Raw genomic sequence first — 16,012 nt, forward strand, 5'->3', positions numbered from 1 at the left:
AAGAGGGATGCGATGGATTCAGGGGTGGGGTATGATGTGTAGAGAATCTCAGGAGTCGGGTCAGGGAGACGGATCAGGCCTCGAGCTTGCGCTTCTCGCCCGTCGCTGCTGCGCCTCCTCGGGCAGCAGCCGTACCCGGGCCCCAGTGCGGCAGCGGGTTGACCTGGTACTTTGTGCCCTTGCGCTCGGCGGCCAGCACGTCCTTGACGCGCGGGTGCTCCTCGTCGAAGCTGAACTCGTGCGTCGGCTTGCGGTCGATGAGACTGCGCGCCGGCGACGCAGGCTTGATGTTCTTCTCGGCGACGGGGTGCAGCTCGATCCAGCGCCGGAAGAGATCGAAGATCTGCGCGCGAGAGGCCGTCGTCTTGAGACTGCCGGGCTGGCAGTGCGAGCGCGAGACTTCGTGGCCGGCGTGGAGGAGCGCAGAACTGCATGGACGAGAAGCAGCGTCAGCGCCGTGATGAAGGAGACTTCTCTGCTGCAGCTACTCACACGACGTCGATGAGCGTCGGGTTCTCGCAGTGGAAGAGGCCCGCGACGCGCGACGGCACAAAGTAGAAGGGCTCCTGCAGCTCCTCGGCGGCCATGCCGACCATGCCGCGGATGCGCTGTGCCGTCTGGAAGCGCTCCGGCGCCTGCTCGAGCGTGGCGAGCATGGCACGGCAGAAGTCCTTGTCGTGCAGAGGACCGAGCCACATCGGGCCTGCGACCTGTGTGCCGAGACGAATTGTCAGCGCTGGCTCTGTGCGGCGATGGTGCGCGAGCGAGAGAGAGAGAAGGAAGCCTCAGAGTAGCGGTTCATGTGTTTCCCCATGATTTGGGTAAGTCTAACGAGATTCCTGATGTGTTGCTCATCACGGACTCCTTCCTGCTCGTCGCAGCCCTGAGCACAGACACTCACCACAAAGCGGGCCTGCCCGCCGCACTCCTGGCACATGCTGCCGACGGAGGCGGCGTAGCCGGGCTGGAACTTCTGGCCGCCGCGCTCCTCGGGGCGCTCGCGGCCCAGCGGCGCGGCCTCGAAGTTGCCGCAGCGGTTGCACGTCGACACGGTGCCCGTCGAGCAGGCGAGGCGCTTCACCTCGATTGGCTTGCTTTCGACGCGCACGAACACGCGCACGTAGAAGTCGATGCTGAGACTCAGCAGCGGCGTGATGGTGCGGCCGTAGCGCGCAGCTGCCGAGGCGATGGAGTGCAGCACGAGACGCAGCGCCACCTCGTGGCAGTAGTCGACGCGCGCCACGGTGCCGCCGTAGCTCGAGAAGGCCTTCTCCGGGTGGCCCGAGCCGGCGAGCACGGCGAGGTCGGTGCACGTCACGCACAGCAGGCCGCCGTCGGCCACGGCCTGCACGGCGCCGTCGAGGAAGGGCACGGCCGAGCCGTACGGATCGAGGTCGATGACGTCGAAGCGCTTGGACACGGCACGGTGCGTGTACAGCACGTCGGTGGCGTCGCCTTCGTTGACGCGGACGCGGCAGTGCTTGTGGATCTGAGGCTCGCCGTCGGTGGCAGCCGAAGCATCGGCGCTTGGTGCCGCGGCGTCGGCAGTGGTCGAGGTCGAGGGCTCAGATCCGGTCGATGCCTCCTGATCGGCAGGCTTCTCGTCGGCGAGCGGCGCTACGGCTGCGTCTGCGGCCTCTCCAGGCTGCCACTCCTTGATTGGCCGGCCGGCCGGAAAGTTGAGCGCGACGTTGCGGCGCATCGCTGCAGCTGCCGAGGGCGAGAGATCGTTGGCAAGCACCCACTTGAGCAGCGGAATCTCGCGTGCGTAGCGGATGGAGCGCAGGCCGGTCGCCGAGAGAGCCTCGAAGATGGTGAAGCGCTGCGACTGGTACACCGGCTTCGCGGCTTCAGCTTCCGGCGCCGGCTCTGCAGCGGGTGCAGCCTGCGGCTCGGATGCTGTCGATGATGAGGTTAGCTCGCTCGCAGAGGTGCTAGCTTGCGCTGCCGAGGTGCTGGCGCCGTCTGCCATTGCCGCATTGCCGTTGGCATCTGTCGCTGCGCTCGCCTTGTCTGCGCTGGTCTCGGTCTTCGGCGCTACGTCTGGGAGCACAGGTCAGCGAGGCACACCAGAATCGTCCACGCGCTGCTCACTCTTGCGGCGCTTCTTGCGCGCGCCGGCGCCTGCCTCGCTGTGGCGTGCCTCGAAGCGCTGGCGGCGCGCGTCGTCGCGCACCTGCGCCCAGGTGCGGATGGCGAGCGTGGAGAGGTCGCGGTTGAACTGCTGCACGGGGTTGAGGAAGGCGGCCTCCTTGCTCGGCACGGCAATCGTGGCGCTGCCCTCGCGGAAGGCCGCCTCGCCGGGCTTGAGGCCGAGGGCGGTGGCCACGTGCTGCGGCAGCGGCGTGGCGGGCGGCGCCATGGTGCGGCGCGACGAGTGGAAGCAGCGGGCAAGTGGAGAGCGACGGCACAGGGACGGGAGCGGCGTGCGGCCGAGTGGCATGCAACAGAAGAGGAAGGCGAGAGAAGAGGCAGGACCAGTACAGCTACAAACGACGGTGACGAGACGAGGCGGAGACGATGAGAAGTGGAGCGCGAGGCGAGATGTGGCTAAGAGCGAAGGAAAGCAGAGGGCAGCGTTGGCCAGCAGAGAGCGGCGGATTTTGCGAAGCGCGCTGCCTTCCTTCGCGCCGCGCGCCTGCTCGGCCGAGGCTTGCTCCTCTCGCTGCGCGCGCGCTCCTCTCCCGCACGGCAAGCCGGCTCAGGGTTCGCTGCGCCGGCGGCTGGTCAGGCCACCCGCGGCGCAGGCGGCGTGCCTGCGCTGCAAGCTGCACGTCGCGCGACGCGAGGAGCCAGATCCGAAACTTCGCGTGCGGCGGCGGCGGCGCCGGAGCCAACACATGCCTCCTGGACTCACGGCGTGGCGCAGTCGAGTCGACGCACCGCCCTGAGCCACGCACTCCTCCGCACCACCACCACCACTCACCATGAGCGAGCGCATCGCCGCCCTCGCCGCGCAGCTCGGCGTCTCGACGCCGCAGCTGCTCGCCATTGCCGCCGTGGCACTGCCGCTGGCCGCCGTGCTGCTCAATGTCGCCGCCCAGGTGGTGAGTCGCAGCACCGCACGCATCTCGCAGCGGCGCAGCCGGCACTCTCGCTGCGCTGCTGCGTGCACTCACACCGCAGACTGCCATGCCTCAGCGCAGCCGCTGACCCCCTCACCCAGCTGCTGCCGCGCGACCCGAGCCTGCCGCCGCTGGTGTTCAGCTACGTGCCCGTGCTCGGCTCGGCCGTGACGTACGGCATGGACCCGTACAAGTTCTTCGCCGACTGCCGCGCACAGCATGGCGACCTTTTCACGTTCCGCCTGCTGGGCCGCAACGTCACCGTGGCGCTCGGCGCCAAGGGCTCGAACCTGATCTTCAACGGCCGCCTCAACGAGGTCTCCGCCGAGGAGGCCTACACGTCGCTCACCACGCCCGTGTTCGGCAAGGACGTCGTGTACGACGTGCCCAACGCCGTGCTCATGGAGCAGAAGAAGTTTGTCAAGGTCGGCCTCTCGACGGAAAACTTCCGCGTCTACGTGGGCCAGATCACCGACGAGGTGACGGGCTTCATGAAGGGCGACGAGGGCTTCTCGGCCTTCTGGCGCGACGGCAAGAGCGAGGCGCCCGTCGACATCTTCAAGGCCATGTGCGAGATCACCATCCTCACCGCCAGCCGCACGCTGCAGGGCCGCGAGGTGCGCGAGAGCCTCGACAAGAGCTACGCAGACCTCTACCACGACCTCGACGGCGGCTTCACGCCCATCAACTTTGTCATCCCCAACCTGCCGCTGCCCGCCAACTTCCGCCGCGACCGCGCGCAGAAGCTCATGAGCGACTTCTACCGCGGCATCATCGAGAAGCGGCGCAAGGAGGGCGGCGACTCGGTGAGTGGGCGTGCGGGCGCGGCGAAGAGCGAAATGCGGAGGGCGAGTGCTGATGCGCGCGCACGCAGGCGGACCACGACATGATCGCTGCGCTGATGGACCAGTCGTACAAGAACGGCCGCAAGCTGTCGGACATTGAGATCGCGCACATCATGATTGCCCTGCTCATGGCAGGCCAGCACACGAGCAGCGCCACGGGCAGCTGGGCCATGCTGCGTCTGGCGAGCCGGCCCGAGTTCATGTGAGTGCGGCTGCTGTCTCTGCCGCATCTGGCGCTGACTGAGGTCTCGCAGCGAGGAGCTGTATCAGGAGCAGCAGAGCGTGTACGGCGACGGCGCCGGCGGCCTGCGCCCGCTCGACTACGACACGCAGAAGTCCTCCGTGCCCGTGCTGGACGCCGTCGTGCGCGAGACGCTGCGGCTGCACCCGCCGATCCACTCCATCATGCGCAAGGTCAAGTCGGACATTGTCGTGCCCGCCGCGCTCGCTGCGCCGGGCGCCGACAGCAAGAAGAGCGACTCGGCCGCCTACGTCATTCCCAAGGGCCACTTTGTCATGGCGGCGCCCGGCGTCAGCCAGGTGGACCCCAAGATCTGGCGCGACAGCGAGACGTTTGACCCGAACCGCTGGCTCGGCAAGGGCGAGATTGAGCCCGAGGAGCAGGGCGAGACGGTCGACTACGGCTGGGGCGCCATCTCGAGCGGCGCCAACAGCCCGTACCTGCCCTTTGGCGCTGGCCGGTGAGTGCAAAGCAAAAGACGGGCACTGCGATGCGGCCTGCTGATGCCCTCTGCGTGTCTCCAGCCACCGCTGCATCGGCGAGCAGTTTGCCTACCTGCAGCTCGGCACGATCATCTCGACGTTCGTGCGCACGTACAAGTGGCGCCTGAACTCGCGCTTCCCGGACCCGGACTACACGGTGAGTGCGAGCGTGTGTGTGGCGAGCGTGTGCCTGGCTGACGCACTTGGCCTGGCAGAGCATGGTCGTCCTGCCCAAGCCGCCGCACACGTCCATCGTGTTCACGAAGCGCAGCTAGATATCCAACCCGCATCCCTGCCCTGCTGCGGCGAGCTAGGCAGCCGCAGCCTGCTAGCGTGCGCCTGCCTGCGCACTATGTACATATCTCCTGCTGGACGGCAGAGCCATGCTGCCCTGTGCCATCTGCTTGCCCCTGCGACTAAGTCATCATTCAAATGGAGCGCCCACTCGCTCTGCGTGTCGGGAACTTGGAGCTGCATTTGTGAAGGTTCGGGGCCTGAGACATGCGGATGGCAGCGAGCGAGGCGCAAGCGAGAAGGAAGGGGAGTGGGTGGAGAGAGGGAGTGTAGGGGGAGAGAGAGAGAGGCGCGTGTGTGGGGTGAAGAGGATGCCGTGGATGGTGAGGTGCGGCCACACGAGACGAGCGTGAGAACGGAAGCGAGCGGCAGACGAGCGAGCTTGAGGCGCGCACTCCTCTCTGCACGCTGGCACAGCGGCAAGCGATAGGGTGAGAGAGAGATGGGGTGGTATGGCGAGATGGGAGTCGGCGGCAGAGAACGCATGCAGCTGCAGCAGGGCTGCCTCCGCAGATTGCACGCGCTGCGGCCGTCGACGAAGGAGAGAGAGGGAGAGCGAGAGGCGCCAGCTTGGGCGTAGAAGCGAGCAAGCGAGGCGCCGAGGAGAGAAGAAACGTCGTGACGCGATGCGAGAGAGAGCACCGCAGCGTAGCTTGGAAATAACCGGATTATGTACAGATGCTGGGAACGTCGTGTGTCCTTTGCCGCTGGCGCCTCGAGTGACTGCCCGCACATCCAGCTCTCAACGTCCCTTCGCCCTTCTTCGCTCTTTCTTTGCGCGCGCTCCTGATGCTGCGCGAGAGCCTTAGTCGAGCGTGACGCGCAGCGACTCGGGCGAGAGCGGCTGGAAGTTGTGCACGTCGATGCCGCGCGACAGCAGCTCGGCCTCGGCGTGCGGCGGCACGAGGCGGTTGATGAGGTCTGGGCGCACCGAGAGCTCTGCGGGGGGAGACATTAGCGCCTGCAAGACATCGCAGGCCGCAGGCCATGCTCCTCTACTCACCCTCCTTGGTCCAGTTGAAGAGCGCAGGCATGTCGCGGCCGTTGGGCATGCGGCCCTCGCCCGTGCGCAGCTCGTCGAAGAAGGGGTGGCAGAGCGCCTCGACGGCGGTGAGACGCGCGCTGGGCGTGTACTCGAGCAGGCGGCTGATGAGGTCGATGGCCTCGGGCGGCGTGCGTGGCCGGAACACCTTGCTGAAGGGGTGCGGCCGGATCTGCGGGAACTTGTGCTCCATGTAGTTGGGGTTCATCGTCTTGATCTGCTCGCGCGTCGGCGTGCCCAGCACCTTGATGATCTCCACCAGCTGGTCAATGCCGCTCTCGCCCGGGAACAGCGGCTGGCCCTGCATCAGCTCTGCCATCACGCAGCCCGTCGACCAGATGTCTGGGTGCGCGCGCGCGTCAGCACTTGCTCGCGTGCGTCTCGCCTCTGCCACGCGCGCGTCTTCTGCGCACGCGCACGCGCACGCGCACGCGCTGCCGCCACTCGCTGCACGGCACTCACCAATGTTCGTCGTGTAGTTCGTGGCGCCGAAGATGAGCTCGGGCGCCCGGTAGTAGCGCGAGCAGATGTACGAGACGTTGGGCTCGCCGGCGACGAGGATCTTGGCGCTGCCAAAGTCGCACAGCTTGAGCACGCCCGTCGTCGGGTTCAGCAGCAGGTTCTGCGGCTTGATGTCGCGGTGGCAGATGCCGATGCTGTGGATGTAGGCCAGACTGCGCAGCAGCTGGTACATGTACAGCTTGATGAGCAGCATCGGCATCGTCTGCTTCAGCTTGGCGTAGTGCCGCGAGGCGCGGTACACCGTCTCGGGCACAAACTCGAGCACGAGGTTCAGGAACACCTCGTCCTTCTGCGCGCGCCGAGGTGTGAGCGTCATGCGCGGCACAGCAGGGCCTCTGGCTGCTCACCTTGTCGCCATTTGAGTAGAAGAAGGCGCGCAGGTCCACGACGTTGGGGTGTGCGACGATGCGCATGATCTGCAGCTCGCGGTTCTGCAGTGCGGCGCGTCAGCTCCTGCTCTGCGCCACGCACAGGCCCACGCGCACGCACCTTGAAGCGCTTGTCCTGCAGCACCTTCTTGATCGCCACGTCCTCCTGCTCTTCCCTTGGCGTCTTGCTGGCCTCGCCGGCGCCGGCGCTGGCGCCGGCGCCCTCGACGAGGTTGCCGTTGCCGCCCGAGACAAGCCGTGCCTGGAACACGACGCCGAAGGAGCCATTGCCGATGACCTTGCAGTTCGTGTAGGCCAGCTCGCGCGAGTCGCCGCTCTTGCCGTCCGACGCCGAGACGCGGATCAGCTTCGTCGGGTCGTCCATCGCTGCGAGGGAGGGATCAGCATGGGCTCAGAGCGTGCAGAGAGGCAGCGGCAGAGGTGGGCACGCGGTGCTGGGTGCCGGCGCAGTAGCGCAGCTCGCCGGGTCATCGTGCCTGCGCCGCGCTTCACCCAGGAGGCACAGCCAGTGCCGCCAGCACGCAGAGCATGACTCGCAGCTTCTGCGAGCTGCAGCACTGCCGGCTGCCCTGCGCATGGCCAGAACCTGGCCCTCGTGCCTGCCTCGATGCCGCTGTGTCGCACGTGCGGCATGCATGCTGCGACTCACGATTGAGGCCGTTAGGGCGCGACATTCAGCACGAGTAGTAGAGCGCTGCGGGCTGTGAGAGGTTGTGTGCTAAGCTGCGGCGCGGCGAGCAGGTCGAGCAGCGGGCGTGTGGGGCTGCAGAGGATCAGGGCAGGAGCGGCGAGGCTGCTGCGGCGAGGTGCGTGATGCAGAGAGAAGCACGAGCGAGAGGCGTGCAGCGCAGAGCGGCGGCGAAGCGAGTGCTGCGGCGACGAGGTGGGCCGCGAGAGCGAGGGGTGCGGTGTGGGTGTGGGAGGGTGGAGAGAGGAGTGGAGCTGGCGCGTGCGGCGTGTGCGACAGAGAGACACGTCGCCCCTCTCGGCGCCGGCGGAGCGGGCAGCACGGCGGCGGCGAGCGACCTCTCTGCCGCTGCGGTGCCGCACAGCAGGCGAGGCGGGGCCAAGTGCATGGACGCTTTGCTGCTGCGCTGCATCTCGCCGGGCGCCTGCCGAGCCTCCGCGGCGGCGGCCCAGGCTGTCCGTGTGGGCCTGCGCGCGCGGCGTCCGTTGGAGAGCAAACGGCAGACACGCAGGCACGCCGCCCGTGTGCGCGCGCCTGCCCCAGCAAGCGCAAGCGCGAGGCGCGCCGCCACGCTGTCCGCCAACACGACAGCGGCGCGGCGGCACCGCAGCACGCCGCTCGCAGCGCAGCGCAGGCACGGCTGGCCCACACGAGCGGCTCGCGCTCGCGCTCTGCTGCGGTGTGGCGTCTGGCCTGCTGCGGTGCCGCCCTCTTCGCTGCTTCGCCCCGCTCGAGCGTCCCTCAAAGAAGCGATCCTTCCGCTCTCCTCTGGCGCGGCGGCGTCCTCGAGGTCTCGCCGCGGCGGCACCTGATGCTGGGTGTGCTGCTGCTTCCGCGCTGGCCGTGTGAACGTCCTGCTGTGCGAGGGCTCCGAGCGCGCAGCGTGCACCTCATGACTCGCAGCCGCTCCAGAGAGGCGCAACATGCAGAGGAGTGAGGCACTCATCGCCCATCGCTCTGCCGCTCACAGAGGGCAGCATGAAGGGTCAGGCAGGCCAGCTGCAGCATGCTTCTCGGGCCTGGCGGCTGATGCGCTGCGGCTGCGGCGCTGCAAGATGCGGCGCGGCGGCGGCGTGTGGGGTCGGCTCTGGCGTGCTGCGCGCCTCCTGCGCGGCAGTCGTGATGGCGGCGTGCGGGCGCCGGCAGATCAGCACAGCCCGGCTCCGCAGCAGCAGAGCTCCAGCCTCTGATGTCTGTCTCTCTCGCTTCGACGCTGCGCATGCCACCGCAGCGCAGCGCTGCGGGGACTATCGCGGCATCGCGGCAGCGCTCAGGCGGCAGCCAAGACGAAGCGAGGCGCGAGGGAGAGCAGGGGGGCGTGTGACCTCGCCGCCTGGCGCGTCTCGGCACGTCGCTCCTCGTCGTCAACCCCCTCGGCTCGTGGCACCCGCCTTATCCCGGCACGCTGCGCCCTCCGCATATGGCTCATAATCTGGCGATGAAGGCGCTCATCATTTCGGGGGTGGTCTCGAGGCTCGTGTTCAGCGCTGCGACCAGCAGACACGAGGTGTCTGGCAGCGAGTCGTCCTTGCAGGATGAGCGGGCTTGCCTCGCAGTCTCCTCCGTCTCCTCCGCAGAAGCAACCTGATTGCCTCTGCAGCCTCGTCGAGCGATCAACAAGACCTCGTCTGAGAGGTTCCTGCTACGCTCGTCGACGCTCGGAGGGATGTTGAGCACCGTCTCCCTGACGTCAGCTGCAGCGCCTCACCTCCTGACGCTCTCCGTACCAGAACGCGGCCGCGGGGCCACCCCTAGATGCCGCACTCGGCAGAACGCTTCTCCTCCGCAGATGGAAGCGGGGTCGAGACGAAGTGCCCCAACACATGCGCTGCTCGGACAAAGCTCTCCGTGGGAGCAGTGTCCACTCAGGGGTCGCTGGGCGGCACGCGCATCGGGAGGGTACCGCTGTGTGCGGGAAGCCACTGAGCGCGCAGCTCAGCATGCACGACACGGCGAGGCCGTGGTCGAGCACCGTGCCGATATACCTCGAAAGCGACAGACGCAGGAGCATGTGTCGTGATGGTCATTACGCAGCCACCGTCCAGAGTCTCTCTATGTGCGGAGCCCGGCGACAGCTACTTGATGCGGTCCAGCCGCTGGGTGCCTGCACGCAGTAGACACATCAGCACGAGGTCAAGGCCAGGCAAGAGGCTGTACTCACTGTTGAAGACGCGCGTGTCGAGCGCGGTAGTCTTGTCGCCGAGGCGCTTGATGCGCACGTTCTGCTCGTCGATCTCGTTGCCCATGGCGCGGCCCAGGTGATTGAGACGTCCAGCGAGCTGGCCAATCTCGTCCAGATTGCCATCCAACTCATCCTCCAGCTCGTCATCGCTCTCCGTCGCCTCAAACTGGTAGCGACTGCGCTGCGCCAGCTTGTTCTTGGCCGCCGCTTCCTCCGCCTTGCTCTTGCTGCCTCCGCCAAAGCGACCTGCGCCAAAGCGACCCGAGCCAGGCCCACCGAGCGACTGGTCAACGCGCGTCTGCGCCTTGAGTGCCTCGGCACGCGTAGCTTCGCGCTCCTCGCGCTCCTCGATGTGCCGATTCATGATGCGTGCCTCCTCGGCATCACGCTTGGCTTGCTTGTTGAACTGCATGTTCGGACGGAAGATGGAACGGTTGAGCGCCACAATCTCGCGCGCGTTGTCGTCGGCGCGCGAGGAGTGCGCCTTGGCGAGGTCGAGGTGGCGCTCGGTGTTGGCGATGCGATCTGCGAAGAGGCTGTCAGCAAGAGCGCGAGGGCGCACGCCGTCAGTCCTGCTCACCACTCTGGTCGCCGAGCCGCAGCATCGTGTTGGTAGCCGTCTCCTCGGCCTCTCGAGCAATGCGCAGCGCATTGCGCGTCGAGCTGAGACTCTCCTGCTTGGTGAAGCGCATCTGCTGCTTGACAGCCTCGACCTCCTCCTCCTCTTCTTCCTCGGCGGTGCGCTCGCGGTACTCATCGCGCGCCGGCTCGTACTCTTGCGCCTGCGCCTGCTCGCTGCCGTAGCCTCCGCCGCGGCCGTACTCTGCCTCCAGCTCTGATGCGTCATCGCGAGGCGCCTGGCCACCGCCGCGGTACGAGGCGCCTCCTCGCTGAGCGCCGCTGCCGTATGCTGCGTCGAAGCCCGCGCCGAGGTTGGGGTTCGGCGCACGCGAGCCAGCGAAGCGGTCTGGCGGCGGCGCATAGCCGTTGGGTGGGCCGCCGCCGTATGCGCCACCAGGGCCGCCCGGACCGGCCGGGTAGCGACCAGCTGGTGCGCCAGGCCCGCCAGGTGCGCCGTAGCCAGCGCCGCCGTAGCCTGCGCCGCCAGCACCGAAGCCAGCGCCGCCTGGCGGGCCACGTGCACCGCCGCTGGGCTGCTGAGGGCCGCCGTAGCCGCCGTTGAAGGAGCCGCCTGCGGGCGGGCCTTGCTCGACAGGCGGGATCTTGGACGTCTGCATGAAGGTGTCAGTGGTGAAAGCGGAGGAGGGAGCATACGCGACGCACCTTCTTGCCGAACAGCGGCATGGCTGCGCGAGTGTGCGGGCGTCGAGAGGGGTGCTGAGCGTTCAGGCGACGGCGATGCAGCTGGAGGGTGGTGTGGCGAGAGGTACGAGCGGAAGCGAGGCGCTGGCGGTGCTGGTGGAGGGAGGCCAAGCTGCGCCCCGCAACGGGCGTCAGATGGACGCGGCGCCGCCCCTCGCAGCGTGCGCGCGATACACTGGCGCAGTGCCCACAGGCCGAGACCAACAGCCAGCCCAGCACAGCCCCACGCTGCGCCGCTGCTGGCGATCCGGCATCACGTGCGGCCCACCGCCAGCTCGGCATTCGGGACGGAGATCTCGCTGCCCCGGCCGGGCCTAAGGGCAGACGTGCCTCCACTCGGCCATAAGCTGCGGACGCTTGCGCAGCCTCAAAGGGCCGGCTCCTTGTCGCTCCTCGACGACGGCGCCTCTTCTGCGTCAGCACCACCACATCCATCTATTCGCACCTCATCATGTCCAACGCACCCATCGCACCCGGCTCGCTCGTGCTCGTCACCGGCGGCACTGGTGCGTGAGCTTGGCCCGCCCTGCCACACAGCTGCTCACCCCTGCGCAGGCTTCATCGGCTCGCACGTCGTGCGCACCTTCCTGCACGACGGCTTCCGCGTGCGTCTCCCGGCACGCACGCAGGAGAAGGGCGACAAGTTCGTCAAGCACTTCAGCGAGTATGCCGACAAGCTCGAGGTCGTCGTCATCCCCGACGCGCTGCGCGAGGGCGCGTACGACGAGGCCGTCAAGGGTGAGCGCCGCTGAATGCGAGAAGCTCGGTGTCCTTGCATCGACTCTGCATCGACGCTGACTTCAGTCATCAGGCGTCGCGGGTATCGCCCACCTCGCCACGGCCATCGACATCCAGTCGACGGACTACGACGCGGTTGGTGAGTGCACCTGCTTCGGCGCCGCATCTTCACACCTGACGCATCGCTTCAGTGCCGCCGTCGATTGCCGGCACCGTCGGCGTGCTGCAGTCGGCGCTCAAGTACGGCCCGACCGTGCAGCGCGTGGCCATCTGCTCGTCGTCGGGCGCCTCGGGCCAGCCCAACCCGGTGCCGCGCGCCAAGTTCGAGGCGGACCCGAGCATTGCCCAGAAGCTCGATGCGTCGACGTGGAACGACAAGAGCATCGAGACGATCGAGGCGCAGCGCAAGAACGGCAAGGTCACTGACGGCTTCCAACTGTGAGTTCTACTCGGCAGCTGCAGAGCTGGACACTTGCTGACGTGCTCTGTCCGCAGCTACTACGTGAGCAAGGTGCTGGCAGAGCGTGCCGCCCACGACTTTATCAAGAACGAGAAGGTGAGTGTGGCCGCGTTGACGCACCTCTGTCTCTCTGCTGACTCGCTGCGTGCAGCCCAACTTCACGATCAGCATGATTCTGGTGAGTGCTGCCGCTTGCACTCCAAGCCGACACGGCGCTCACTCTCCTCACAGCCCAATGCGAACTTCGGCGACATGATCCCCTGCGCCACGGGCACCTCGACCGGCGGCTGGTCGCAGGCTGTTGCCGACGGCCAGGACATGAACCAGATTGACCCTCGTGCGTGATGCGCTTGCACCTCTTCCGCGCCCATGCTGACTCTGTGCTCCTTGCAGAGTGGTTCGTCAACGTCGACGACACGGCGCGCCTGCATGTCCAGGCACTCGTCTCGCCCGACATCAAGCAGGGCGAGCGCATCTGGGCGGTGAGCGAGCGCTTCACGTGGAACGACATTGCTGCCGAGGTCAAGAAGGTGAGTTGCTGCTCTGTGCCCCTGCACTTGCACAAGCGCATGGCTGACGCCGATCCCGCCAGAACAAGCCCGAGGCAAACGTCGTCACCGTCGAGGGCGACAAGGACCGCGTCGACGCGTCCGACATCGATGCTTCGCGCGCTCAGGAGCTGCTGAAGGAGTTCGGCGGCTTCCAGGGCCTGGCCGTCACTGTGCGCCAGGGCCTTGGCCTCGAGAAGCCGCGCATCTAGACGAGCATACTCCCAGCATCGTGCCGCGCTGTACTGTCCATCCACTAGCCTGCATCTACACGCTTTCTGCATTATTCGCCAATCATACTACGCTGCCGCCTGTACCCTTTGCCTCTCGCGCGCGTGCTGAGATGCGTGCATTGCGAGCGCAGCATGTAGAGAGGGGTGGATAGCGGGCTTGGCGCAGGTGATGGGGGTGATGCGTCTTGCGGTGGGAGGAGCCGGGCTGCCGGATCTCTGCCAGTGCGCACGCCGAGGTCTCGCCTACTTGGCCGCCTTCGCCGCCTTCTTGACCTTGACGAGGTTGTTGGGCTTGGCCCATCCCAGACGGACCATCTGCTTGACGAAGCTCGGCGTCACTGCCGCCGTGAGCATGACGCGGAACGGCAGCAGCAGCGTCTTGTGGATCGTGTACGCGAGCACGGCCTCTGCCCACAGGGCGCTGTTGCCGCCGCCGCTGCTCTCCTTCTTGCTCTTCTCGCCGCGGATCACGCGCTTGGCCTCGTGCGTCGCCTCTGCGTTGTTGCTCGGCGCAGACTCGGGCACTTCGATGGGCACCGGCCATGCGGCCACCTCGTCGTCGTCCATCTCGCGCTTGCCAAAGCCGGCCCACTCGCGCACGCGCGTCTCGAGACTGCGGATGTGCTCGGCGCCGAGCATGTGGATCGCGGCGAACGTGATGGAAATGTCGACGATCGAAGCCAATTGATACACGCCTAGAGCCCACCAGCCGTAGCGCTTCCAGAGGAAGCGCATGCGCTCGCGGAAGGAACGAGGTTCTGGCTCGGGATTCTCCTCGCCTGCCTCCTCCTCCTCTGCTCGCTGCTGCTGCTGCTGCTGCTGCTGCTGCTGCTGCTGCCCTGGCGAATGGGAAGCAGGCGCAGGCTTGGCGGCGGCACTGCTCGGCACGCTGCTGGCGAAGCGGCGAGAGGCAGGCAGCAGGCCGGCGGCGTGCGGCTGCACGAGCACGGAGCGGCGCGGCACGGCGACGAGTGCGGCGAGGCGCGACGACGACGACGACGAGGAGGCATCCCGCACAGCGAAGGCTGGCGCAAAGGCCAGGCTGCGCCGGAACGAGGCGGGCGCGCGAATGGCCACGCGCCCGGCGCTGCTGCCGACGAGGCGCGAGGTGGAGGCAAAGGCGAAGGACATCGCTCTGCCGAGTGCGCGTGCGGGAGGGGAGCCGAAGAGGCGCGAGAGCGCGAGGCGCGAGTGCTGAGAGGCGAAGACGGAGCGGAGAGCCGCCTCGCGTACCGGATGAGCGGACCGGGCGTTGTGCGGGGCCGAGAAGAGGATGAAGGCGAGAAGCAAGGGAGCGGGAGAGGCGCGCGCCTGTGCGCAGCCGAACGCTGCGCCGATCCGTCAGCTCAGCGGCAAGAAAGCGGCGGCGCGCGGCGGCATGTGTTGGGGCACGTGCAGCCTTGCGCCGTCAGGAGGCGCCGCCGTGCCCTCTGCGCTCGCATGTCGCTACGGCCGCACAGTTGCCGCACCCGCAAGCCATCATCGATGTTGTAGCCGTGCAGCACATCAGCATCAGCAGCAGGAGCCGGTACGGACGCAGCCGGCTGAGCTCGCTCGGAGCCGCCTCTCCGAGCGCACGGAAGGGCGAGCCGTGGCGTGCGCGCGTGCCGTGCGGGATGCCGCGGCGCGCCCCTGCGCCCGCGGGCGGCGGCGCTAAGAGGCGCTGCTTGGCGTGGCGCGGCGCCTTGAAATAGCCGTGCTCTCCAGCTCTGCTCGAGCTCAGGCCATCAAGTCCCATCCCCGCCCTCTCTCACTTGCAACACCACCACCACCACCACCACCACCAGCCTCACACATACACACCGCCGGCCACTCCATGTCGCGCTTCCTCCGCCGCGCCGCGCCCGCCGAGCCCGCCGCACCACGCGGGCCGGCCACCTCTGCGCCTCTGCACGCGGCGCCTTCGGAGCTCAAGCCCACGCCGCGTGCGCCGCTCTCTGCCGAGCAGCTCAAGTTCGTCGCGGCCCTGCGCGCTCACGTCGAGGCGCTGCACGAGGCGGGCTGGGCACAGCAGAGCGACGGCGAGACGTATCGTCCCTGGGAGCGCGTGTGGCTCGACGATGAGGGCACAGTGCTGCGCTACGCGCGCGCGTCCAAGTGGGATCTGGAGAATGCAAAGAAGCGCATCGCCGTGAGTGAGAGCGTGCTGTCGGCGCTGCTGCATTGCCTAGCTCGCTTGCTGACACGCACATGCAGGACACGCTGGCATGGCGCCGCTCCTACCGGCCAGAGCTCATCACGCCCGATGAGATCGCAGAGGAGGCAAAGACGGGCAAGCAGATCATCTCGGGCTTCGACCAGGAGGGGCGCCCCATCCTGTACCTCCGCCCGGGCAGGTGTGTCGATCGTGAAAGCCGGTACCTCGTCGCTTGTGCTGACGATGTCCATCTCGCAGGGAGAACACGCAGCCGTCGCCGCAGCAGGTCCGCTTCCTCGTCTTCGCCCTTGAGCGCGCCCTCGGTGCGTGGCCGTTGCTCGAGCGCCAAGCATGACTTCCCTGCTGATGTGCCGATCGTCTCTCAGACCTGGCGCCGAACGGCCAGGACACGCTGGCGATCGTCGTCGACTACGCCTCGGCTACGCAAGCGACGAATCCCTCCATCAGCCAAGCTCGGAAAGTGAGAGACCTCCACATCCTCTCGCTGCACCGTATCTGACTCTCATCCAGGTGCTGAACATCCTGCAAGCTCACTACGTCGAACGCATGGGACGCGCATTCGTCGTCAACGTCCCCTGGTGGATCAATGCCTTCTTCACTGCCCTCTCGCCCTTCCTCGACCCCGCCACGCGTGAGAAGATCAAGTTCAACGCCTCGCTGTCCAGCTTCATCGCGCCCGAGCAGCTCGATGCCGAGTTCGGCGGCGCACACAACTACCAGTGGGACTTTGACGCGTACTGGTCTAGCCTGCTCGACGCGGCGAACCTGCTTCCCGACGGCACGCGGCGCGTCGGAGCTCGGC

The 16,012-nt window shown here is 67.4% G+C and overlaps 8 protein-coding genes across 8 annotated transcripts; 3 read left to right on the forward strand and 5 right to left on the reverse strand.

The window, feature by feature from the left end:
• Positions 1–2: 2 nt before the first annotated feature.
• Positions 3–2,573, reverse strand: FA09DRAFT_328823 (N2,N2-dimethylguanosine tRNA methyltransferase). Its single transcript, XM_025741926.1, has 4 exons — positions 2,095–2,573; positions 902–2,043; positions 493–710; positions 3–428 (listed from the first exon to the last, which is right to left on the reverse strand). The coding sequence occupies exons 1-4, from the start codon at positions 2,441–2,443 to the stop codon at positions 74–76; spliced, it is 2,064 nt and encodes a 687-aa protein (XP_025599709.1). The 5' UTR covers positions 2,444–2,573; the 3' UTR covers positions 3–73.
• Positions 2,574–2,854: 281 nt separating this feature from the next.
• On the forward strand, positions 2,855–4,880 carry FA09DRAFT_328824 (cytochrome P450). Its single transcript, XM_025741927.1, has 5 exons — positions 2,855–3,047; positions 3,167–3,871; positions 3,940–4,112; positions 4,165–4,790; positions 4,849–4,880. The coding sequence occupies exons 1-4, from the start codon at positions 2,928–2,930 to the stop codon at positions 4,613–4,615; spliced, it is 1,449 nt and encodes a 482-aa protein (XP_025599710.1). The 5' UTR covers positions 2,855–2,927; the 3' UTR covers positions 4,616–4,790; positions 4,849–4,880.
• Positions 4,881–5,309: 429 nt separating this feature from the next.
• FA09DRAFT_231023 (Pkinase-domain-containing protein) lies at positions 5,310–7,281 on the reverse strand. Its single transcript, XM_025739593.1, has 5 exons — positions 6,981–7,281; positions 6,839–6,922; positions 6,432–6,780; positions 5,931–6,311; positions 5,310–5,866 (listed from the first exon to the last, which is right to left on the reverse strand). Exons 1-5 carry the CDS (start codon positions 7,242–7,244, stop codon positions 5,733–5,735), a joined length of 1,212 nt encoding a protein of 403 aa, XP_025599711.1. The 5' UTR covers positions 7,245–7,281; the 3' UTR covers positions 5,310–5,732.
• Positions 7,282–8,891: 1,610 nt separating this feature from the next.
• FA09DRAFT_231145 (hypothetical protein) lies at positions 8,892–9,773 on the reverse strand. The gene is made up of 3 exons (XM_025739594.1): positions 9,730–9,773; positions 9,277–9,672; positions 8,892–9,152 (listed from the first exon to the last, which is right to left on the reverse strand). The coding sequence occupies exons 2-3, from the start codon at positions 9,577–9,579 to the stop codon at positions 8,994–8,996; spliced, it is 462 nt and encodes a 153-aa protein (XP_025599712.1). The 5' UTR covers positions 9,580–9,672; positions 9,730–9,773; the 3' UTR covers positions 8,892–8,993.
• FA09DRAFT_337562 (hypothetical protein) lies at positions 9,644–11,055 on the reverse strand (the record flags this gene model as incomplete). Its single annotated transcript, XM_025744008.1, has 4 exons — positions 9,644–9,672; positions 9,730–10,275; positions 10,331–10,982; positions 11,035–11,055. The coding sequence occupies 4 exons, from the start codon at positions 11,053–11,055 to the stop codon at positions 9,644–9,646; spliced, it is 1,248 nt and encodes a 415-aa protein (XP_025599713.1).
• A 374-nt stretch (positions 11,056–11,429) lies between these two features.
• On the forward strand, positions 11,430–13,137 carry FA09DRAFT_328826 (NAD(P)-binding protein). The gene is made up of 9 exons (XM_025741928.1): positions 11,430–11,579; positions 11,629–11,811; positions 11,885–11,950; positions 12,003–12,249; positions 12,307–12,367; positions 12,423–12,449; positions 12,503–12,608; positions 12,665–12,801; positions 12,864–13,137. Exons 1-9 carry the CDS (start codon positions 11,525–11,527, stop codon positions 13,029–13,031), a joined length of 1,050 nt encoding a protein of 349 aa, XP_025599714.1. The 5' UTR covers positions 11,430–11,524; the 3' UTR covers positions 13,032–13,137.
• A 185-nt stretch (positions 13,138–13,322) lies between these two features.
• Positions 13,323–13,808, reverse strand: FA09DRAFT_289400 (hypothetical protein; the record flags this gene model as incomplete). Its single annotated transcript, XM_025739943.1, has 2 exons — positions 13,323–13,496; positions 13,605–13,808. Coding segments are annotated over 2 exons (378 nt in total), but the record flags the coding sequence as incomplete, so codon positions are not given.
• Positions 13,809–14,868: 1,060 nt separating this feature from the next.
• Positions 14,869–15,996, forward strand: FA09DRAFT_290104 (CRAL/TRIO domain-containing protein; the record flags this gene model as incomplete). The annotated part of the gene is made up of 5 exons (XM_025739954.1): positions 14,869–15,183; positions 15,249–15,388; positions 15,448–15,512; positions 15,576–15,670; positions 15,721–15,996. Coding segments are annotated over 5 exons (891 nt in total), but the record flags the coding sequence as incomplete, so codon positions are not given.
• Between the last annotated feature and the right edge of the window lie 16 nt (positions 15,997–16,012).

The sequence above is a fragment of the Tilletiopsis washingtonensis genome (assembly GCF_003144115.1).
Source record: "Tilletiopsis washingtonensis strain MCA 4186 unplaced genomic scaffold FA09scaffold_6, whole genome shotgun sequence".
NCBI classification, from domain to species: domain Eukaryota; kingdom Fungi; phylum Basidiomycota; class Exobasidiomycetes; order Entylomatales; genus Tilletiopsis; species Tilletiopsis washingtonensis.